Below are 23,826 nucleotides of genomic sequence, written 5' to 3' on the forward strand. Positions count from 1 at the left end.
GTCCAAACCAAAAGCAAACAAACGAAAGGACATGACAACCATTGTCATTCTGAGCAAATTGAATTGTAATATACTGTAAATGAGCAAAGAGCTCACATAGCTGTCCCAATGAATCAGATTTCTGCTCAAATCTTTGCAAATCTTACAATACAAACATTGTATGGACTTTTTAAATAAATAAGCCTAAATAAAATCTAGGGTTTATATCATATATGTACCGCACATTTTTCTTATTTTTTTTAGTTACTACTACCAAAGTCATTTCAAGTCAAACCACTGATAAAAAACCCCCCATACAACCCCTGACAGAAATGATGGAATCACCATTCTTTGAGGATTTTTTTGAATTGTTTAATGTTGTAGAAAAAAATCAGATCAGAGAAGCCACAAAACTAAAGTCATGGCAACTTTCTGGCTTTTAACACACTAACAGAAATCAAGAAAAACAAGCTGTAATCAATAACAATTACTTTTTTTTTAGATCAAGATGGAAGAAATTATGGCATAACTAATTTCTAAGGAAAAAAAATTGTGGAATTTAAAAAAAACAACACTACAACCCACCACTTGTACATTTTTGCCCCACCTCTGGCTTTTATAACAGCTTCAGTCTGAGGAATGGATTTAAGGAACTCCCCATCAGTCCAACTCTAACTTTCTCTGACTGCTGTTTCAAGATCAGTTGTGCAGGTTGAAGTCTTCTCGTGGACCATTTTCTTTCACTTCCATCTCAACAGGCTTGAGTCTTTGCAGGCCACGACATCGACCTTGTCTTTTTTTAAGGAACATTTTCACAGGCTTTTGGTGTATAGTAAAATGTATCATCATATTGAAAAATGAGGTCATCATCCCCAAACATCATTTCAACAGATGGGATCAGAAAAGTGTCCGAAATGTCAACGTAAACTTGTGCATTAATTGAAGACGTAATGAGAGCCATCTCCCCAGGGCCTTTACCTGACATGAAGCCCAATCATCAGTGACGGTGGAAATTTGCATGTTTTCTTCAAGCAGTTGTCTTCATGAATCCGATTGGAACGGCACCAAGCAAAAGTTCCACCATCATCACCACACCCAACGCAGATTCACTCCGTTTTAACCGCTGATTAATGAGCAGATTTAACTTGATGCAGGTGTTTTGAAAATTTAAATTTCCAAAGTGATTCCATAATTGTTTCCCCTGAATTGAGTAATACTTTCAGTGTTTGTTAAAGCCAGAAAGTTGCCACTTGAAATGACTTTAGTTTTGCGGCATCTCTGTGATCTGATTTTTTTCTGCTAAATTAAACAACTGAATAAACAAAAAAGTGGTGACTCCATCAATTTAGCCAGGGGTTGAATGGCTCACACAGTCAGGATCTGTTAGTGTTTACTTTATACTGTAGTTTTATCCACTCTATAAATCACACCACTAAGCACTAGAGAAAAATAGAATACAAGGACGACTGACTTTTTTTTGGGCAGGATCACTCTAAATCTAGGCCAACGTTCCTGCATTACAACATTCCTCACTGCTATAAATGAAGCTATATCATTCAGAATGTATGAATTATCTCCAGTTTTAAAGTTCAATCTTTCCACTTAACTTCTTCATTGCTTAAAATGCAATCTCTTAACTTATCGCTATGTCAAAGCAGTAACAATCAATGACTAATTTACAATCACACTGAATTCTTAAAATATAATAAATAACTCCCGATTCTTGTTGAGTAGGAATCCCTTGCTCCACCTCCCACTTCACCAATGAATTTAAATATGTGCTATTTTGCAATTGGGTCAAAAAAAACCTCACAAAAAATACCCTCTGTTCATTGAAAACCAATTCTGTTGTGGCCCCCCCCCCCATGTCTGTGTGCGTCTGCTTAAAATCACTGCTGAAACCAAATTGTCTAAAGGTTTGTCTCCATGTTTCAATTTCCTTATATAACTGATGGAAAAAATTAACTTGTTTTATTACTGCATACTCAACAAGCACATGTTTACACTTTTACATGTTTACTTACTATTTCCCATCTAAATAGGAACTTTCTTCCGTTCTTTCTCTGATCTTTTATTACTTAAATTCTTAATTGAAACTCAGTCATCCACTGTTTTATTTTATTTGTCAGGAAATCATTTTGGGGGGAAAAAGTAAAAGCCACGTTCATTGACGCGGTTCTTTGAATTTCAACACTTTCGGGGGAAGCAAAAGATTTTTTGGGCCGGCAAATTCCAACTTTTATAAAGAAAACATCTTCAGACACGCTTTCAAAGTATTATATGTTGTTGCTGATGTCTCAACACTGATGAAAGTAAAATCTGTTGTAATAACATGACTGGAAAGAAGAAAATAAAATGAATAAAAAATAAAAATAAAAAGCAGATTTTCAGATGATCGTAACATAGACCCAACCTCAACACCGAGACAAGCCTGTTTAATGGCCCCAGTTAAAATAAAACAAAGCAAAAAATGTTTTTATAAATCTGATCCTTAACAGTTTCAGTTTGACAAGTTAAGAAATGCTCCACATGGGTCCCTTCTGATCTATGAGTAAAACATAGCTGCAACATTTTGGTTTAAAATATCAAAAAAATTACACTTGACTGATTTTTGTTCTTTTCAATGTGTGCTTCTACTATTTCAAGTGTTTATCCAAAACGCCAGCATGTTATACTTGATCACTTGTGACGCTGTCACCCAGATAAGAACGGTTGCTTTGGCGATGCATTGCTTCGAACAGCTCTGTGATTGTCTCAGCATGTGCTCCAAGTACAAGCTGTTCTCATTTCATTTAAAGCCATGTGCTGAACGAAATCACATCAACATCTGATACATTCAGAGAATCCAACATGAGACTAAAGAGTGTAATTAAACCTCTAATTTAAGCTGAAACTATCCTCTAAAATGATTTTACTGGTGAATAGTAAACATTTTTTGGGACACATCAATAAATGTTTATTAGCTTCATGCAGTGTTTCATCTTCCTTTGGAGAAGAGTTTTCCCCACAAGTCTTGCCAGCAGAAACAAAATTACCTTATGATGGAACTATGATGTTCTGGTTTAAATAACCTCAATGATAACTTCATTCATACACACAAACACACACACACACACACACACACGCACACACACATCTATTGTGTTTACATACAGTAACACCACTTTAAAACCATTATTGTTCGCTCTGTCACAGTGAAATGCTACTTTTTCTTGCCACCTTTGGGGGCTTTGTCCAATCCTTGGATGAACTTGCGTGGGATTTGATAGTGATCTGAAAATGAAATTAATGTTTGAACAAACTGGAGACATTTGCATAAATGAACATGGTTGAGACAAACTTTTCAGATTAATAAAGTCTTTTTTCCAAACCTAGCAGCAGACTGCCCACTTGACGAATCTGGTTTCCCTGAATCTGCACAAGAAGCTTGTCCTTGCCTCCAGGGAGGGGCTGTAAGACGGAGCTGGCCTGCACTCTGTGCTGCAAAGCAGTGGCAACGGCTGCTGGGTCCAAACCGTACGCTTCCAGGTTCTTTATCAGAGTCACCTACAGGAGGGAGAACAAACATATCCGTACGGTGTAGCTCAGCCACACACACACTCACAGGATTATAGAAAATGTTGTCACCTTCTTATTGGAGCCCCGAGAAGCCACAGAGATGTCGATGGGCTCAAGGTGACCTTTCTTCATGACCGGTGTTTTTCCAGGAAAAACAATTTGGGAACATTCCTGCATCAATCCCAAAGTCCTATGGAATAAGGATATATTCTTATTATTGAGTAGACAGCAAAGGATAAATAGATAGATAGATAGATACTTTATTAATCCCGGAGGAAATTGCATGACAGAGAGATGAAGGCTGATATATGATATACTGTTGAACAGGATCTGCTGACACTGTTACCTAACCCAGTATACTGTATATTTCACACTACGGCCCACCTTAAAAACCTTCTGTTTTCTCAAAAATCTGTCGTGAGTTTGTTAATTTTGTGTATGAACTCTTTGCATCTTGTGTATGATTTCTCGTGCTTACTGAACTCAAACCAATTTTGTGTGGTACTCTGAGCTCAAAAATCTTTCACAATGTCAGCCCAATTCTTACATTTCCCAGTTTGGGATCAATAAAGTATATCTTATCTTATCGAATCCTGGCATTATCATCTTGGAATATGCCCGGTCATGTCAGGTCTAGGTTCAGTAACAGTATGTGTTCAAAGAATGAGGTCGGTTGACTACCTGAATATACTGACTGACCAGATTATTCCATCAGTGGATTTTTTTCTTCCCCGATGGCACGGGCATATTCCAAGATGACAATGTCAGAATTCTTTGGGCTTTTTTTGGTGGTGACTTTTTTTTTTTGTCCAGGCAGTGTATCTTTGAACTTGTATGTTTTTTTTTGCAGGTGTGAATCATTAAAACTACGAGAAAACATGTTTTTATTAACGACAATGTTTTGTATAATGATGACATGTAACATTTTTATGGGTAATTTAATAGTTCAATCTGGTATTGCCATGAAATTCATTGGTCATGGATTTGCTTTTTTGCAACCAGAGCCAAAAAAATACCCTATGACTCCTCCACAAACAATGTTTTTCTAAGTCAATAGTTACTCTGCCTATACACAAAAAAAGGCTTTTTACGTGAGGCAATGTAATTATAAACATTATAGACTTTCTTTTATAACATTATAAACCACACGCTGGGAATATAGACTTTAAGAAACAGTATTATTGCTGTTTACAGACAAGACAACGACCACGGGTTTGCATTAGGTTGATTAATCCAGCGTCACGCAGCGATGATGCCAGTGGAATCCACCCACCCCCATTAAACTGAACTGAAATGTTCTCTCAATGTTCATTTTTCTTAAACAACAGTTAATTCATCTAACTCACCAGTATTCATGGTCAGTATGTAATCTATGTTCTCACAGGCTCACCTACTTGTTCAGTGCCGATATCAATTAGTCAAATTTTGTATGAGTAAACTGTAAGAGTAATAGAGTACAAAATGAAATTACCTGCTAAAGAGGTCATCCCACTTGACAGACTCTACATTCTGGTACTCAGATTTCTCCAGCAAACAGTCACATAGAACAGGGTTTATGGTCACATAACTATTCAGGAGGAAGAAACGAATTGAAGCAACTTGTATAAAAAAAACAAAACATGGATGATAGCAATACAAAATATATGAAATTAATCACAATATACTGTGATTGCGGCAATGACAATGTTCTATGTGTAGTTTTAAACTTCTCCTTACTTTTTGTTAATTTCATCCACCAGTTCGTTCCTCTTCACGTACTCCGTGACAACACTTCTCACCTCTGCAGGTTGCAGTACCGTCCCTTTCCTGTGGGGACACCAAAGCACACATCAGAAGAAGAGTTAACATGGTTATCAATCAAGTTACCTTAACTTTGAGTAGCTTTTAAAGATTTTGGTAATAATTAAAGTCAATTAAAAGTTATAGTTAGGAAAAACAAGCAGCTTGAATCAATTAGTGATTTTGGGAGTTTCTGTCCTTATTGAGAAAATGTAAATAAATATATATATATATATATATATATATATATATATATATATATATATATATATATATATATATATATATATATATATATATATATATATATATATATGCACTGAACAGAATAGAATAAGATAATAACATCACAATGAAATTACAACAGAACAAAAAAACAGGCAAAAAAGTGTGATGAATCATGAAAATATTGCAAAAGGAAAGTTGAAAAAATTTGATAAAAAGGCAGACACACAAAGTGTTTAAAAAATAAATCAAAATGTGTGACAATCCATAATCAGCTTATTTTAAAATCAGCTGATTGGGGGGTTGTGTTGGGAGGTTGTGTTGCCCTGATCGCCCTCTTCCTGATCCATCTTAAATCAGAGATGAACAGAGAAGGTTGAATTTTATGAGATGAAAAAACTGCCTACAGGGCGCGCGTGTGTGTGTGTGTGTGTGTGTGTGTGTCTGTGTGTGGTGTGTGTGTGCGTTGAGGACCAGAGGATTGATTTCATACAGTGTCAGGTAACATGGGAATATTGTTTTAACAACTCAGCTCAGGGTCAGAAAAACAGGAGTCGGTGATGAAAGGAAGTAAAAGGGAGACTTGTGGCTGTTCTTAATGTTAACTTGTCTGTTATGTTTAAAACATACATTAAAGAGTCATATTACACAGAGACACACTCCCTCATATCATCCACACGTACCTTATGTTTGCATCCAGAAAGAGAGGCTCCACTCGCGCGTTGACAGAGTACAAGGTTGTTATTTCAGGAGGCCGGTATGGACTTTCTCCTTCCCCTCCATCACGCACAAGAGCGACTTCAACATCTGTCTCCTCTGGAATGTTGAAGGAACGCAGCCTATAACATGTCAAAGTACACGGCTAGTCAGTTCAAACGTAATTAGGCTGCCTATATGAATATTAATCGAGCGGTTCTCATGAGATGGGGCCATCGGGGGCTCACTCTTGGTTTTTCCAGTCCACCTCTACGATGCTTTCTACACCCTTGCTCAGCTCCTTCACTCGCACCAGGTTACGCTGCTGCTCCATGGTCTGCAGAAACTTGGAAAGCTGTTGGATTTAAAGACGAATTAACGTTTAGAAATGATGAGAATTATTTGTGTGACGTATTCACATTATGGAGAGCCATTTTACCTTTTTATAGCTGGATTTCTTGATATCAAGTTTCTTTCCACTTGGGCTAAAAAAAGAATGCATGTGGGAAAGCAATAAGAACAAAAGGTCAGTAACTAAAATCAACTTGTGTTCCAGTGTTTCTAAAAAGACAAACAGTACTTTACCAGCAGGAGAACATGTGGTTGCGGAGAAATGTGCTGGTCAGGAGAGGGAGCTCTGATTTCTTCACCTTGCTCTTGAGAGCATGGAGAAAACACTGCAACAGCAGGGAATCCATATCGTCTGTGAAATTATGGGTAGAACTCGGGTCACATCCTCGTATCGATGTTACACCAATAAAACCATGTGGTTGTAACAACCACTGAATGAAGGCTGCCTTAGGACCGTCAGTCAAACGTGAATTTAATGTGAACCTGTGTGAACAGCACTACGTTCACACTACGGGAAACGTTTCTGAATCCAATACCTTGAGACATTTTTTGCTCATCTTGGCTCCCCTCTTCTTCCTCGTTACCCTTTTCACTCATTTCTTCCTCTTGCTCAGCCAGATTCAGTTTCTCGAGACTAGGAGAGGCTGGACGTGTTGACGTCTCCCCAGTGGAACTCTGCTCCCCCTCCACACACCTCTCAAGTTCTTCCTCCCCTCCTTCACTGACTTCATCATCCTCTCCATTCTGCTCTTGCTCTTCACTCTCTGAGTCAGGTAAAGATGGAGGACCCGACTTGTCCCCAAGTGCCCTACAAATCAAGTGAACATAAAGACAAATGCAAATTTTTCTTAACTGCAGGCCAGCGCAATGACTGACTCAAATGTAATCAGTTTTCTATGTAATCGTCATTACTCCAGGGGACGACATGCAGCAAATGAACAAGACTGGAATCGAACCCATGTTGTGATGGGAAATAACAACAGTCATTTCTCAGATTGAACCGCAACCGTTTAACCTTCCAGCTATCAAATCTGAAAACCTCAATGAGTAATTCAACAGTGTGTTTGATTACATTTTTATTAATTTAACCTTTATTTAATCTAGAGAATGGAGTCAAGATTGATCACATACTTACGTTAGTCTGCTAAACGAATAAAAATGTTAGCTAAGCTCAGCATGCTGCTCCACTCCTCACTGGGGGAGAAGAAGAGGAACTCCACAAGAGCTGAGGGATAACTGACTGTCAGGCACAATACAATTGTAAAACATACCACTATAAAGACTTTATACTATTTGGCATAGCATATCTGTTTATGATTATTTATGCATTTTTTTGTTTTTACATTTTATGGGGTGTGTACTTTTTATACTGTACCTTGAAAGGTGTTGGGTACTTCTTTTTGTGTGCTTACTGTGCTGTGTGTAATGTAACACAGATGATATTTTCCCTGGTAGAACCTCCTTAAGGGATTAATGAAGTTACCTCCCTATCTCCCTACCATACAGCCCAGATGCTCGACAAACAAATCTTACCAACTAGAATTTCCATTAGTGATTCATAACTCATGAAATCTTCGAAAAACAACATTCAGTCCAAACCTCTAAAGTGCATTGGTTATTCTATGTTAAACTCAAGGCCCGGGGGCCAAATGTGGCTCGACACGTCGTTTTATGTGGCCCACGAGAGCATAAAAGGTCAGTGTCTGAAAATAAATAGGTCAGAAGTGAGGTTTGACCTAAACTACATTTCCCACAATGTAGTAATTAAGACCATTTAACTCTGACAAAAGTTTTTTGAACAAAGTTAATTTCCTAACTTGTGTTTGATGTCATTTTTCTCTATTTCTTTGTCGCTGAAAAAATGCCGGCAGTCTGGCCGGCAGTCATGCCGCACCAGGAGGCACCCTCAGAAGGCCCCCTAACAACGGTAGTCAAGGGTCAGTGCCGAGGTGCCGCTCTCACTGAGCTGCTGTCTGACGGCAGAGCAGCACTGGTGACCGGCTACGATTACGGAGCAAAACAGGGAATTTTCAACAACTCTATTAATAAAGTTTGACTGACTGAATGATCTCAGTATTTCCCAACTACTGTGGTGCCGTAAATAACCAACTTTAAACTTAATTGGCTGTAATCTGGTATGTAATGACCGTCCATTCTATCAGTCTGTGGAAACACACGGAGAAACTGGCATACAGGTGAATGAAAGACCCTCAAAGCTGAACTTCCAGCCTTTTCTGAAATTTCAAGAGCAGAGTCACTGCTAGACAAAGGTGTCAGGTGTGCTGCATTGATTTACAAATGTAGTTGATAGCTCTGGGCGGGTGGTGGAGGGGCGCATTCAGGCTTGTGTATTCTGTCTGCAGCGATGTGCGGTGAGATTCACGGAGGTGAGACACCGACGTTAAAGTCAGTTCTAGAAGTAAAAACAGCGTCACATTTGACAGGAAATTATCAGCCTGACATTAAAAACCAGTTAAAAAATTGTTTAGGACACACAGCAGCAAATAGCGTCACCTCACCTCCGACTGGACTACCGATCGATCGAAACAATAAATATCTGCTTCAAACTTCAGATCAGGAAATAATCTGCCCTGTTCGAACTGAGTGGTCCACTCGTAATGAATTTAACCAGTTTTTAATGTCAGGTTTTAAATATGCGTGTTGACTTCTTTCTAAGATGGCAAAGTGATCAAGTGATCAGGTTTCCTTGATGAGGCTCAGAATGGCCTCATTGAAATAACAATAGGGGTCGTTCACAGCTCACTAAAGGTACTCACAGTCATGAATGCGCTAGCTAGTGGATGGATAGTGCAACTACAGCCACTAGTTTTTAAATCTTCTTTAAAAAAAATTATTATATGCGCCTTATAATCCAGTGTGTCTTATAGTGCAGAAAATACTGTACTTCCTGTTCTTTATAGTCTTATGCCAAGATAATTATCTCCCAGCTGGGGCTCGGTAAGGCCAGGACCAACAAGAAAACACCATCAATCCTCTGGTTTAACTGTTAGCAACAAAAAAAATACTGAAGTACCTGCAGAACAAAACACATTTTAAATTTCCCATTTTGGGAAAAATAAAGTATAGCTTACATTAAATCCTATAAAAAACAAGGACGGGAACCTGTAGGCAGCTACTCACCAGAGATTATCCATGTAAGTGTGGAGGACACACACTCCTCTCCCTTTCATACCCAAACTGTGCATCTGGCCGCTGGACACTGCAGCAGTTCCCACTGCAACGGGAGCTCTGTGGCAGACCAGAGGAAATGTTCCCACTCACGTCTTTCAGAAGCACATCTTCATCTCTCATTTGTTTGGTATAACTTGCCTGTTTCTCACCACCGTGACAGCACAGCAGTCACCCTGTTTCACGTCAGGAAGACCACTCGATGGCACCACCACGCCTGGCAGCATGAGATCTTTTACAAAACAAAAGACCTATTAGTTGATTTCATAAATTCTACAGAATTACACATCTGTCATTAGTCTGGAGTTCGATTACAAAAAGAGAAAAAGAACCATACCTGCCCCTCCAACCATCTTCTGAAGCACAGGTGGCCATGTCTTGAATGTTGGCAGGAGAGAAGGGTAACGCCAAAGCACATACACTATGAGATACAACAACGCTCAGCAATATTCATTTGATTAAATGAAGTTTCAATATTTTATCCACTTAAATTGTCTGAATCTAACGTCACAGCTTCTCACCTGTAGGATAAAGTCTTCTCTCTAGTTCGAAGAACAGTGGGTTTTTGTGGAGAACATAAAGTGTCACAGCATCTCCCTTATGTGAATAAATCTTCACTATATTTAATTCCTCTTTGTTGGGGATGAGCTCAGACAATTCTTCAGCACACAGGGAAGGAAAAGCTGCACATATGTCAGCTTTGAGCTTTCTCCTGAAGATAGAAACACAAATTAGGGTCTCAGTCATGCTGCTGCTGCAGATACTTTTTACAGACAGAATATTTTGAAAAAAAATCCCTTAAAGAATGCAATTTTCAGTCTTCTATATAACTCGACATGATTTCTGCTGTTTAAAACAGCATGACCAGACCATAACCCACTGTTTCCTCGACGTTCTAACTTTGTGAACTTCTTTGCTGGTTAAAATTTTTTCATTTCATTTATTATCCTGTATTTTTTCAAATGTATTCATGCAATGCTGGATATGTTTGTCAAAGATATTGTTCCTTGAAATCTGAGTGGAATTTGTGTAGTTGCTGTGAAACTAGAATACGGATGATAAATATTATGCCTCAGCACACGGAAAAACATGTCGTAGTAAGAGTGCTGCTAATTGCCAGAGTCCAGACTGACACAATTAAAGCAACCAAAACTTAATAATTGCAATAATGAACATCCTGTTTAATGACAACATGTTTCCCGCTGATTTCAGTTACTGGAATAACAAACTAATTCAGACTAGCCAGCTATGGCTAAAGAAGTCCTGGTGTACTGGTGGTTTCTGAAACTACAGCTAGAAGCAAAATTCTTGAGACTCAATGACTGTAATCAGCTTTTTGGCAAAATACATGATTTATCACCTTCCTGCAATAATTTGAACAGCTCAATGCAAAATGGTTTAAAAAGGATTTTTGGGGAGGAGAAAGAATGTAACACATGCTGAGAAGAACAGCCTATCTACAGTGAATGGAGTTAGTTCCTCTAGGAGGCTTTGGGGCTGCTTTTAAATGAAATGAAGACAAAGACACCCTCTGTTCTGAACTGTAGAAGCCTAAGAAGCAATATGGAGTGTATGTCCTGGACATGTATGACGCTAAACATAGTAACAGCTCTCAGACTCAAGGCTCATTGTGACAAAGTAAGATGTATGACAAACTGCTGACACATCTAAGGTTACGTTCATTCTCAATAAACCACTAAATATTAATCATCTCACTTGAAGCAAGTGTTGAAACATGAGTTTGCGGAGAGCAGCTGCTGTGTCTCACCTGTCTGATCCTTTAATAGCGGTGTTGGATCTGACACGAAACGGTTTGACAAACATTTTCTCCTGAACTGAAGATTTGGTTACAACCAAGATTTCATAATTTCTTTTTAAGATTAAATACAACTGTTTTATATCGGTAATATATACACAGAGACAATGTTTTCCCTCTGCACTGACGATATTGACTAGTTTCTTTAGACAGTAACTGCCTGACCCTCGCTGAGCGTGATGGTCCGACACGTATTTACTTCCGACGTGAAACTGCACCGCGATGTGTAGGAATTAGTTCCGCAGGAGGAGCGAGGAAAAAAAAAAGAGAAAAAAAAATCAAATTTATCACTTTTAAAGCTCTGCTACATTTTGTAGTTGATTAAATGTATTTATTTCTTCATTCTGCTTCCGTTTTACCGCAAAATCAGAACAAATCTGAGCTCAGTATTGTATTTTTATAGCTGTGTGAGCACAAAAATCTGATTTTTAAAAAAACTAGGTCTTTCATATGAGGGCCAGCTTTGAATGCTAATCTAATTCATGGCCATACGGCATGAATGAGAGCACCCGACATCGAGGCGCTCACATTAGAGCAAATGCTGGTTACAAGTAATTATGAACGTGAATCTTCAGGATAACCAATGAACAACGAGACGTGTGATGCGTAATTTATCATAATGACTCAAATCAGATTTCAGAAATGTAATTTGTGCGTCATTGATCCAGGAATTTAGAAAATCACTTCAATCTGTTATTGTGAACGTAACCTAAATAGAAAGCAGAAAAAATCAATACACCAGGGGGTTTCCTGACTTTAACTACTTGTTAAAATATCTGCGAACAACACATTAGATTCCTGCTGTTGGACTGATGAAAGAGCTTATAAATCAATTACTTCTTGGATATGTTTGAGTCTACTGACATAAATGCGTGATCATCTCCTCACATTTTTTACAGAAAAAAAGGTTTTCCTTTGTGTTTTGAAAAATCCCCATGTTAATATGACTCTCCTGAAGGAATGTGCAGATTTGCAAAACCATGAGAGTGACCTTTCTCACACAGTTCAATATCTGTTCCCCACTATTGTGATAGTTGTTGATCTGTTCAAACATGATAATTTGGCTGAAAATATAAAACCCATGCTTTGCCAGTTTACACAATGTCATTTTTAAAAGATTACACTGTAGGACCTGGTTTCAAAAGTTTTTACTTGCAGTCCCTGAATGCTCTTGTCACCTGAAAGACAAGCCATAAACAAAAGTTTAAGCTTTACAAAATACACAGCTGCGTGGATGAAAATTAAAAAGCCACTAAAATTGTCTAAAGGAAGGAGATAACCCAGATCAAAGAGGTTGGAACGACCGGAGAAATCCCCTGCTTGTGTTCGGGGTCGAACCAACGGAACGTTCAAAGACATTTGTAAGAATGTCTGACTAATCTGAGCTGCCTTTATGTTTATTACTAGCAAACATGATTAGTACGACTAAATAGAATTACTCCGACAACAAGTTAACTCAGACGGTCCAATCTACCCTACAGGAAGAAGGTGTCCTTCAGACATGGACAAGCTTCAGAAACTGATGCAGCCAAAATGAAACCCTGACGGATAAACATAGGCACTGTGTGATTTGTTGGGGGTGATGGGAGGGATCATCCCCCCCTCTGGTTTCTACATCTCTGCTGAGCGCAACAGAATAAATGTGTCCATACTAAACAGTCTTCTATTCATTGGTGTTAATGGGCCAAAAGTTTGTCTCCTGATCAGATGTTCACAGAGATGTGGAGAAAAGAAGAACGAAACGCTGCAAATGATACCAACAGAAAAGACCAAAAGACCACAGGAAGTCTGAATCTGTGGGGTGTTAATCTTGTTTTACATACTGTTAGCATTAGACTAAATTCTCTTGACATGTTGGTTTGATCAGCCCTTATCCATGATCCTAAAACCTAATCTTCATCATCTGTGTCTTCCACACCCGTCAGCTCTTGTCCATCTTCTCCTCTTTTTTCTCCTCTCCTTTGACCTCGGGAACTTCCGGTCTGACCTCTGACCCCCCGGGGCTGCTCTCCTCATTAACAATGTTAATAACAATGTCAAATGTTTCCTGTCTTTTTCATGTTTGTATTACATACAAGTGGTTTGGAATTTAGGCTCATAGGACCTACCATTAACCTAAAAAAGAACTGGAACTAGAACTTTGGAATACTTTGTCAGGTCCTTGGTGTCAGTCTACAGTTCGGTTCATACACTTATTCTTATTCTTATTCTTATATCTTCTTCTTATGCTCCTTCTATGTCTTATTATGCTTCTTTCGTCATCTTATGCTTCCTTTTTATTTATGTGTACTGTTATTGTAGTTAATTATGTAATTATGTTAATTCTGTAATTTAGGTAATGTCTTTTTGTCTGTGTCAGTCACCACTATATGTATTTATTTGTATTTTGTTGTGAGCAGTGAAGTTAATCTGAATTTCCTTTGGGATTATCAAAGTGTCTGTCTGTCTGTCTGTCAAGAATTTTTCACAATTTTTTTTGACAAATCGCCCCCTGAACCTAAGTATATAACTAAGACAGAGCAGAAACTGCCAGAGGTGTTAGTTACACCATAACCATTTCCTCAGCCAGCTGCACAATCCATTTATAAGGAGCTTCCACAGCAGACAGTTGACATGGACAATTTTTATGAGACACAAAGGTGAAACCACTCTCATCATCAGTTTGACTTTATTAGACTGAAAGTCTGAAAGACTGTAGGACACTGTCAACCAAGTAAATACTAGACACGTCTGATGTACAGATGGTTCTAGTTTGTGCACATGTGCTGGGAACATTGATGCACCTGTTACAACACAAGCATGTTGAATTATCTTACATTCAATGGGAAACATTGAGATGATCGTCTGTGCTGCAACTCCTGGGGAAGCGCTTTAGAAGTTAGTCAGTAATCATGTGACCTGCATTTCCTGGATGCATAACACAGTCTTTATTCTTTATGCGGAGACATAAGGCTTGCTTTATTGAGGTCTGCGTGGTGCTCATTGATGAAGCTACATTTCAAACAGATCTACCGTGGGAGAGATGCGAACAGACCAAAGAAGAAAACAGCAGGGAACATGCAGGACACTGAAGGGTCAAGTCTTCTGTCCAATGAGAAAGGGAGGGAAATCCCTGCCGAGGGAGACTGATCTTGTTCTGATGATCTTGTCCTTGCAAAGAACAGTCAATGACCTTCCCAGAATGCAATTCCAACATATCCTACAGGTCTGAGGCTGGAGAAATGATCATGGCTCCTGGTCATTCATTGCCAAAGCCCACTGACCATGATTGAGAACCTAAACAGACATCAAAGTCCACTAATGTTCCCTCTGTCCTGTTTCTCCTAAATGTCTCCATTATTATCTTCATGTTTGTTGGCTTTTCTCAGCTTTAGCATGCTGCACACTCTACAGTACTCCTGCAGCATGATTTAAACTGCACATCTAGTTTAGTAGCATGTGATCTGAAATTGCAGTGTACTAATACGAGTAGCGCTGGACCATGACATCGCTAGACATCAAAACAGGTGCTGATTACTTTAATCTTTAACGGTGCTCCTGTAAAGAATTCATTCTTTCATGTATTTATTTTCTTGAAGACAAGATTATCATAACCGTGTTATCATTATCCACTTATCCAAAATATGGTTCACGGGTTATGTTGGAGCCTAACCCAGCTGGCATTGAGTGGGAGGCTGGGTACACCCTGGAAGAGTCGCAAGTTCATCGCGGGTAAAGAATTCAGTCACACAGAAATGTATAAAAATTTGAGAATAAACCACAGATAAAGATTGAAGTCAAATGTGGATTTTATTACTCGATCTCAAAGTTTGGAGAGAGAAAATGTGACTCGTGTTACTTGACATTAAACCAATTATAGTTCCTTTCAGATGAAGCATTGCTGCTATAATGGTTAACCAGGCCAGCGAACGTAACTGCAAACACGTATACAGACACATAACTTACACATGTAATATTTCCTTAAGACTTATAATTTCCAACTAGCCCAGATGGGAGACTTAGCTTTGAGTCTGGAGAAAAGATTCATTTATTTATTCCACTATGCACACAAACAGAAAGAGAAGCTTTTACATGTCTGTAGTTAGAGAAATAATCTACACCCAAGTTTCCAGGTAGAAGATTCATTCATTCATCCCAAACATACTTGCACTACTTTTTTTAATCAAAGGAAGTCACCAAATGTTCTTCAATGTGCTTAAATCAAGTTAAAGTCATCAGTCTTCAAAGAGTACGGATCAAAGTAGGACGAGGCGTTGAGGATGTATTTCATTAAAAACAATCCTCAAGTTGATTTCAGGGGAAGAGACGGGTCGGCTACGATAATTCTAATTCTAATATAACTCCCTGTGTGTTACTGATGATTGTAAAGCATGTGGTCTGTACTATTAAATAGATATTGTAAATTCATCACACCTCTATGTGCTGATCGATGTTCTCCTTGTAAACATTGTTTTTCAGTGGTGTTTGTAATAAGCCAGGATGTCCGCCACCCACAGACTCAACCCTCCTATTAGTTATTGGGACGTCTCTCTCTGCAATAACTTGTAATCTTGATTTTCCCAATTAAAGAAAAGCCTTTCCGTATTGACTTCATTTGTTTTCTCACATTCTGAGACTCATTCAAAGGAAATGCGGTCTGGACTGCACCCATAAAATAATCCCTAAATTTAAGGTTAACAGATGCTTATTTATGATCTTTAATTTCCTCAAATCTGCATCTCATTCACTGTTTCCTCTTATCATAATGGCTTTATGTCTTGATTTTAGCCAGTAGGGAGAGACAATTATGTGAAATCAGTACATTCCACTGGGATCACACAGTCAATAATAAACCATGTGTCGTGCATATCTTATCTACAAACAACCGGGTCAGCTGGAGACACGGTTTTAATCAGATCTGAATATATAAATATCTTCTCAAGGGAACCTGCACATAACTGCATAACAATTTATCAGCTGAGTCACGTTATACTCTGTCATGGCTCTGGTTGCTTGATATTGCTTGCTTGAGTTCAGTTGCTTGTGTTTTGAATGAAGAACTATGTACTTCCCCCTCACCACAGTTTAGAAGCAATATAAAGGTATATAAGGCAGGTGAGATTTATAGACAGGAAAAACCAGCACACCTGCAAAAAAAAACAAAACTGGATTATGAACTCAATTAGTTTAGCTAAATTAGGATTGGACCATCCGGAATGGCGTACCTGTCAGTGGCACAGGTAGTTTGCAAACGTGTGTTGTGATGTATTAGGTGTGAAGGGTTACGTCCCTACCTACAGTCCCACCTCTTTACATGTATTTCTGGTTTTGTTGTTCTTGCTAAAGTGCTTTCAGGTATGATTAGAGTTTTATTTCATCCATTACATTACATATTTTCTCTGAACCCACTCTGACTGTCACTGCTACTCCGTCTGGGCTTCCTCCACCTGCTAAATTCCATCTTAACTCCTGGTTAAAGATGCCTTCATGCCACAAGTCTGTAAACAAAGAGGAAGAGACAGTCATATAAACAGTCATGAAAGCAAATACCTAAGCTAAGTGAATTTACGAATTCTACGAGGAAAACTCAGTCACTTCCTTCTCTGTCTTTGATTAGCTTGGCATGACTGTGATCTTATCACGTAGGCTTTCACTGAAACGTCACCGTCAAAGCGAACCAACAAGAAGCTTTTTGTCACACACATTTATACCAATACAATGTGAAACAGATGAAAAATATTGTGTCAATACAGAATATATTGATCTCTTGTAATTCCTATCACCTCCTCCACCCACGGTCCACCTCTATACAAAATGGAAAAATGAATTCCAATCATTGCAGGTTATCATACTTACAAACACACACACACACACACACACACACACACACACACACACACACACACACACACACACACACACACACACACACACACACACACACACACACACACACACACACACACACACACACACACACACGGATGCAAACAAATTTGAGACTAATGATGTATGTGTGTCCTCAATAAGACATTTATCAATAAAATTAGATTTCCTGTCCTGGATATTATTAACCATTGAGTGACTGCTGGGGCTTGCCGGTTTTATTAGTTATTTTGTGAGATGGTGGGCCAGCATTTGTCAATGCATACCAATAAATGTTAATGCATTTCATAACACTTCAGGTCAGAAAATACTGAGAAAAGGCTAAAATAATGTTAAAAAACAATAAAAACATTTTCAAAGCAGGGTGTGATGCAGAGTGTAAAGTTGTTTTTTGAGCTGGAACGACCTCTCGAGAGTGAAAACCTCTGCCCAGATCCAACAGTGTCCACTGATTCAATCAAACCATCGTTAATCAGCAAACCCATAGCTCCGTAACTATAATTTGTAAGTAGTTTTCCCCATTATTTCATATTTGAATCAGGTCAAACTAAATTTCTGTTTGGATCTGCACCAAACTGATTACAGTCATAAACATAAAGCCTCTAAATATGTTTGTATTCCCTCTGAATTGTACGAAAATGTCAAGAAAATATTAATGTTAAAGACGATGACCAGAAAAGTTTTAGATCTGCCTTGATATCCAGATCCACATAAAATAATTGATAAAAATCTTACATATCACTCATCCTCCCAACTGTTTGGTACTTTTCTAATTAATTTTACACATAATTCTGCTTTTTGTGAAATTGTCTTTATAATAAAAAGAAATTATAAACTTTATTTGAATTAAATCATTCATACAAGAAATACACTTTAGCTTTACAACCAAAAGATTAAATACACCAAATATAGAAGTAAAAACAGGCAGAAAAAAACAAAAATAAGACTGTAAATGCATTTAAACTAGACAGTAGCCTTTGGTATCTGTAAGTAAAAAGAATGAGTGACTGACATTTTCATCTAAGATTAAAGCTGATCTAGCACTGATCACCACAGGTCTCACAGGTCTTTTTCAACTATTACGAGTTTATCAGCTGTAGAGAAGTGGAATGTGAAGAGATTTCAGAAAAAATATTAAACAGAAAAGCTCTTTAAATTTAATTATGCTCATCTTGTTAGTCACCTTTACTCTCTGAAGACTACAATTATTTGTAGAGTCTGTTTTGTTTAATTTTTTAACGTTACAAAAATTGTTATCACTTAAATGGAATTAAAATCTTCATGTTATAATAATAATAATAATGATCTATTCTGCATGTATCCTGCTGAGGATAGACACTAAAGCCCATGGATTATCATCCCAAATGCCAAGGATTTTCATGTCAAGTAGGTCACATTCACCTACAGCAGGTCATGGTTTATCCACATCAGCCTACGCTGAGGTCTATCAGCAGCATCTGTGTCCTTGGACTGAGAATCTATTTTTTCATTATGGCTCATCCATCTTTGGTAACTCTAGTCTCGCTGTTATTCTCCCACCATCACATCAGTCTTAAAGCATTTATGGTTTTAAGTGGAACAATTTGACCTTTTAGACTCTGAAATTATAGATTGATAAATTGTTGAGTAATTACAAATCCAGATATTCTAATTCCTTTTAATTTCAGCGTTTACATCTTGTTTTAATTTTTCATAGCACATTCAGCGACACAGACGTAGACGTTAATGTCTGTTGTATTAAGTCAATTGCAGGAAGATTTGAACATCATCTGGTCGTAAATGAACAATAAATCAAAGTCAAAGTTTTCAAACAGCACAAATTTCCTGGAAGTGCCTGAATTTGTCTCAACAGTTACGCTACTTTGAGTGACATTTACTGGCAACATAGTTATTACAGTATCAATTTACTATTACATATTTGGTTTTCATTATAGAGTAAAGGTTTTTTTTGACAGAAAGACATTTGTGTTGTTGCTGAATATTTGCCAAATCCTTCATGCTAAGTGCTCCCATGTGTTTATCCTCAGGTTGCCTCTCCAATCAAATAGAATGCTATTATTTGGTTGCTATAAGCTATTATTTGCTGAAAAGGTTCAATTTCCAAATCAGCACACTGTCATTTTCTTCATCACTGGAAGTTGGGTTGCAAATTTCCTGAAAAACAAATTAATCCTCTCTCCAGTTTGTTTGTTTTTTCTATCCTCAGCAGAGAGGAACAGTTAGGCCCATTCTGGAGACAATCACAGGAATGATAGGAGGTCATCTATCTGCAGGCGTCAACACAAAAACATCTGCATCTGAACACTGTATTTGACAAAACCAGCAACGTTCGACATGTTTGGAACATGTGGAACTGTAATTGACACCTGTTGCAGGCAGGAAAGAGACAAAATACAAGGTTTGTCTAATTTCGTAGGTGGTAATAGACAAAAACATGCAGCAGTTTCAGGTAGATTACAAAGTTAAGCAGAACTATATTATTTAACAGAACCTGGATTATAGCATCTATTCAAGTTTGTGATATTTTCCATACCAAAGACCCCCCCCCCCATCCCCTCAATAAACTCAACTCCACAGCGGTGAACCCAAAGCCGCGCTTTGAGTGGCTGAGATAATGATATGCCATGGCGTTCTAAAAAGAACACAAGCTTGTTAAAAAGCAGATGTCTCCACCGGCTGGCAGATGGGATTGATACTGACATGACAGGAGGTGATATGTTATAGTTCAGTTTTCACATGCAGGAAGGATGCTGTAAGCACTCGAACAAGGCTGGTTGGTGGGGTTTGCTGCCGCGTTTGTTGTGTGTGTGTGTGTCTTTGTACTTTACTCAGTCTGAGAAGCCGCACGCAACATTAGCAAGAAAGGAGGCATCGTGTCCGATCGACCCATCGGTAGGTTTACTGTACCTCAGGTATACTTTAAGTCTGCATCAGTGATCGTTAGAAAAAAATACTGAATTATTAAACCATCCTATCAGTTATCAGGTGTTATTTGTAATCTGTTTCATGGTATCAGTCTTTTATAGTTTTGGTATTAGGTTAGAGGTAAATATCTTTCATTTGAATTCACATGTATTATTATTATTTATTATTATAATGACGTGTTTTTCCTCCTCAGGGATGATGCTGGCTTTGACACTCCTACTTATGGGACTACTGGATTTAAGCAGCTGTCAGCGTTACGGCCACTTCCACTGGTTGTCCCATCTGCGAAGGCGGTGGCGGCCTGCAAGCTGGCAAGCCGAGGGCACAGACTGCCCCCTGGAGTGTGACTGCCCCCCCGCCTACCCCACAGCGATGTACTGTCAGAGCCGTAACCTGCATCACGTGCCCTACGTCCCGGCTCATATTAAGTACGTGTACCTACAGCGTAATCAAATCACAGGCATCCAGAACGGGGTGTTCGACAACGCGACTAACCTGGTCTGGGTTGTGCTGTTTCACAATCAGCTTAATTCACTCAAGATCGGACAGAATGTGTTCAGTAAACTCAAGAACCTGGACCGGCTCTTCTTGGATCACAACGAACTCACAGATGTTCCCCCAAACCTGCCTCGGTCCATCACAGACCTACGACTCGGTCACAACCAGATCTCAAAAATCTCCCCTGATTCCTTTGAGGGCATGGCCAATCTCACCAATCTTCAACTCCATTCAAACGTTCTAGAGGATGTTGGAGGTGCTTTCAGTGGACTGAAGTCTCTGACCATGCTGGATCTCAGGAAGAACAGGCTGAGGAAAATCCCAGACAATCTCCCTGATGGGCTGCAGCAGCTCTACTTAGACTTTAATAACATAGAAAGTGTGCCAGAGGGCTTTCTTACCAAACATCCCAAACTGCATTTTGTTCGGTTGGCTCATAACCAGCTGACTGATGAAGGACTTCCTTCCAACGTCTTCAATATCAGCACACTGATTGAACTTGATCTTTCCTTCAATGAACTGAAGAAAATCCCTGTTGTCAGTAAAAACCTGGAGAACCTCTACTTACAAGCCAATAAAATCAAAGGTATGGACACGCCACTATTCACCCTCTCTGGCAACATAGAATATAATTAAAGGAAAATAGAAAATTAAAGTTTTGTTGGGAATATAAACGTAATTCAGGCATGACAGCACACAAATACTGTAATGTGAATAAACTGAAAATTGCTGAATGACACAAACAGGTTTCACACAAGTTGAAAGTCCCAAACCAGACATGTTTTGATTGTGGATGAAAGATTAAGTTATTGAACGTTCTAAGGTGATCTCATTGGTTCCCAGAATAATATCAAAACTTTTAGCGTAAAGCCTTTCTATTGATTTAGGGGTCTCCTAATCCAGTTTTCTCCAACCTTTTTTTCTCCAGATAATATTTTCACGCACCTTTAAAGGTGTGGCGGATAAATACAACAAAATAAAATGATACGACCAGCATACACCTGTTAATTCCTTAATATAATAATAAAAATGAATCCAATGTGTATCAGCTTTCTTAGCAACTTTATTATAAATTTTTTCTAGCTTGGGAGTTTTACTTTAGTAGTAATGTATTACTGGTGCCGGAGTGGAAGCTCGAAGCTTCATCCTCTTGGTCCCTCAGGTAAAAGGTAAACGTGTGAGCATCGAGTTTCGTGAGATGTTTCACAAGAACAAGTGACTTCATGGACTGATGTAGTCGCAAAATGCTGGGACACCTGTAAAAGAACATCTGATGGTGTATTTGTCACATTACTAATGTTTTTAGAAGATTTATATATTTTTAATGAACTGGTATTACTTCTTTACGGAGCCCCTAAGGTGACATGGAGAAATCACCATTTTTAATTGGCAGGTGGGTGTAAAACAAGAGGCTGTAGTCCCACAGAAAAATGTATGTTTTTATTCTCTAGCCCACTTAGTCTCAGACGACTCAAACTCACATATTTCAAAACCAGAACAAGATGCAAAGTTATCTTGACAAGCTATGCTCCAAATGGGAATTTGGACAACTCAAACTACTGTATGTCACAGGCAGGCTTCAGAGTTGCACAATTCAGCAAGTGAGACAATCTAAATACAGACTGTAATAATTCACATGGGGATAAAAACAAGGAGGAATGTCCAGCAGCTCCTGGCCAACATTCATTTTTCTTCCCTCTTGTGTCTCCCAGAATTCTCCCTCAGCAGTTTCTGCAGAATAACTGATATGAAAAACTTCTCTAAGCTGAGAATGCTGCGTTTGGATGCCAACAAGATCCGTGTTGAAGACATTCCTGCTGAAGCGGCTTACTGCTTGAGACATGTCGCCTTCGTCGAAGTATAGCTCGTCTTCATCTCTCCGGCTGATTCATGTCATCCAATCCACTGTTATTGTCTGTGTGTCGCATGAACGACCTCTTCCTTCCTACTTCACTGCATCTCACTTCATTTACTCTCAATGTTGTTTAGCTATTAATACAGCTGTCATCATAATCACAAATGATTTAATAGATTGTGAATAAATCAAGAAGAAATTCTAGTTATACTGTATTCACGTAAACAAATGATGAACTCATTTGATTTGATTATTAGATCTGGTTTTTGGGTAAAATAATTTGCAGCAGACAACAACGTCTGATATGATCATGTTCGACATGATACATGATTAACTCAACCTGTATTAAGTCTGTTGATAGAAGACCCAATTTTGATCTTTGCCACCACCATGTGGCACAAGATGATAAAAAAAAGGAGCGGCAATGATTCTCATTAATGACATTTTAGCCACCTTGTTGTTTCATTTACAGATTACGTTAATTTCAAAGACTAAGTGATTTTTCCATCAATATGTCAACATTTAAGAGTGTGCAATCAGCTGCTGTGAATTTAACAAATAGAGAACATGCATTCCTCCTCAAATGAGATCTAAATATGGTTAAATATTGGATTTAAACTATTATATAAACAATTATACGTTTTTTGAAAACTATTTTTGGTTAATTTAAACATGCGCTTTTTAAAAGAAAATAATCATAATTTAAAATCTTGTAAAAACGAATCTTTTTTTAAAATCATTTCACTACTTTCTTGTATTTATTACATCTGAGAAAAAGATGTTGACGAACTCTTTGACGATTAGAGAGACAGACGTTGGGAGAAACAAAGAGCGGCAGACCTCTTGACAATTCTGACTGGCTTAGGCTGTTCTCACACACAACCACACACACACACACACACACACACACACACACACACACACACACACACACACACACACACACACACACACACACACACACACACACACACACACACACATTACAATTTCTACAGCTACCTTTCACAGCTGTTTCCTGCAGAAAAGCACAGAGATGATTTATTGGAATACTTTTGTTGCTTAGTAATGGATCTATGTCTTGGGATGA

The 23,826-nt window shown here is 38.4% G+C and overlaps 2 protein-coding genes across 3 annotated transcripts; one reads left to right on the plus strand and one right to left on the minus strand.

Moving 5' to 3' along the window:
* Window positions 1–1,860: 1,860 nt before the first annotated feature.
* Window positions 1,861–11,769, minus strand: eif2d (eukaryotic translation initiation factor 2D). Of its 2 annotated transcripts, XM_068333459.1 has the most exons (15): window positions 11,546–11,769; window positions 10,299–10,489; window positions 10,115–10,198; window positions 9,919–10,009; window positions 9,730–9,837; window positions 7,125–7,396; window positions 6,823–6,940; window positions 6,677–6,722; window positions 6,486–6,592; window positions 6,225–6,380; window positions 5,254–5,343; window positions 5,009–5,104; window positions 3,607–3,727; window positions 3,351–3,525; window positions 1,861–3,252 (listed from the first exon to the last, which is right to left on the minus strand). In XM_068333459.1, exons 1-15 carry the CDS (start codon window positions 11,599–11,601, stop codon window positions 3,182–3,184), a joined length of 1,782 nt encoding a protein of 593 aa, XP_068189560.1. In that variant the 5' UTR covers window positions 11,602–11,769; the 3' UTR covers window positions 1,861–3,181. The 2 variants fall into 2 exon arrangements, with proteins under 2 accessions (XP_068189560.1, XP_068189569.1); XM_068333468.1 differs by lacking the exon at window positions 11,546–11,769 and having other exon boundaries at window positions 1,863–3,252; window positions 10,115–10,154; window positions 10,299–10,412.
* An 8,468-nt stretch (window positions 11,770–20,237) lies between these two features.
* On the plus strand, window positions 20,238–22,745 carry fmodb (fibromodulin b). The gene is made up of 3 exons (XM_068304235.1): window positions 20,238–20,350; window positions 20,577–21,467; window positions 22,594–22,745. The coding sequence occupies exons 2-3, from the start codon at window positions 20,579–20,581 to the stop codon at window positions 22,743–22,745; spliced, it is 1,041 nt and encodes a 346-aa protein (XP_068160336.1). The 5' UTR covers window positions 20,238–20,350; window positions 20,577–20,578.
* The last annotated feature ends 1,081 nt before the right edge of the window (window positions 22,746–23,826 follow it).

Source organism: Antennarius striatus, chromosome 2 (assembly GCF_040054535.1).
Source record: "Antennarius striatus isolate MH-2024 chromosome 2, ASM4005453v1, whole genome shotgun sequence".
Lineage (NCBI taxonomy): Eukaryota > Metazoa > Chordata > Actinopteri > Lophiiformes > Antennariidae > Antennarius > Antennarius striatus.

Bases quoted from the DNA above. Each gene is read 5' to 3' on its own strand.
- eif2d (XM_068333459.1), bottom strand. From the start codon at position 11,601: ATGTTTGTCAAACCGTTTCGTGTCAGATCCAACACCGCTATTAAAGGA. The intron at 10,490-11,545 runs GTGAGACACAGC...TTCTATCTTCAG, and splicing joins GCTATTAAAGGATCAGACAG to GAGAAAGCTCAAAGCTGACA. The intron at 6,381-6,485 runs GTGAGCCCCCGA...GACATGTTATAG, and splicing joins GTGGACTGGAAAAACCAAGA to GCTGCGTTCCTTCAACATTC.
- fmodb (XM_068304235.1), top strand. From the start codon at position 20,579: ATGATGCTGGCTTTGACACTCCTACTTATGGGACTACTGGATTTAAGC. The intron at 21,468-22,593 runs GTATGGACACGC...TGTGTCTCCCAG, and splicing joins ACAAGCCAATAAAATCAAAG to AATTCTCCCTCAGCAGTTTC.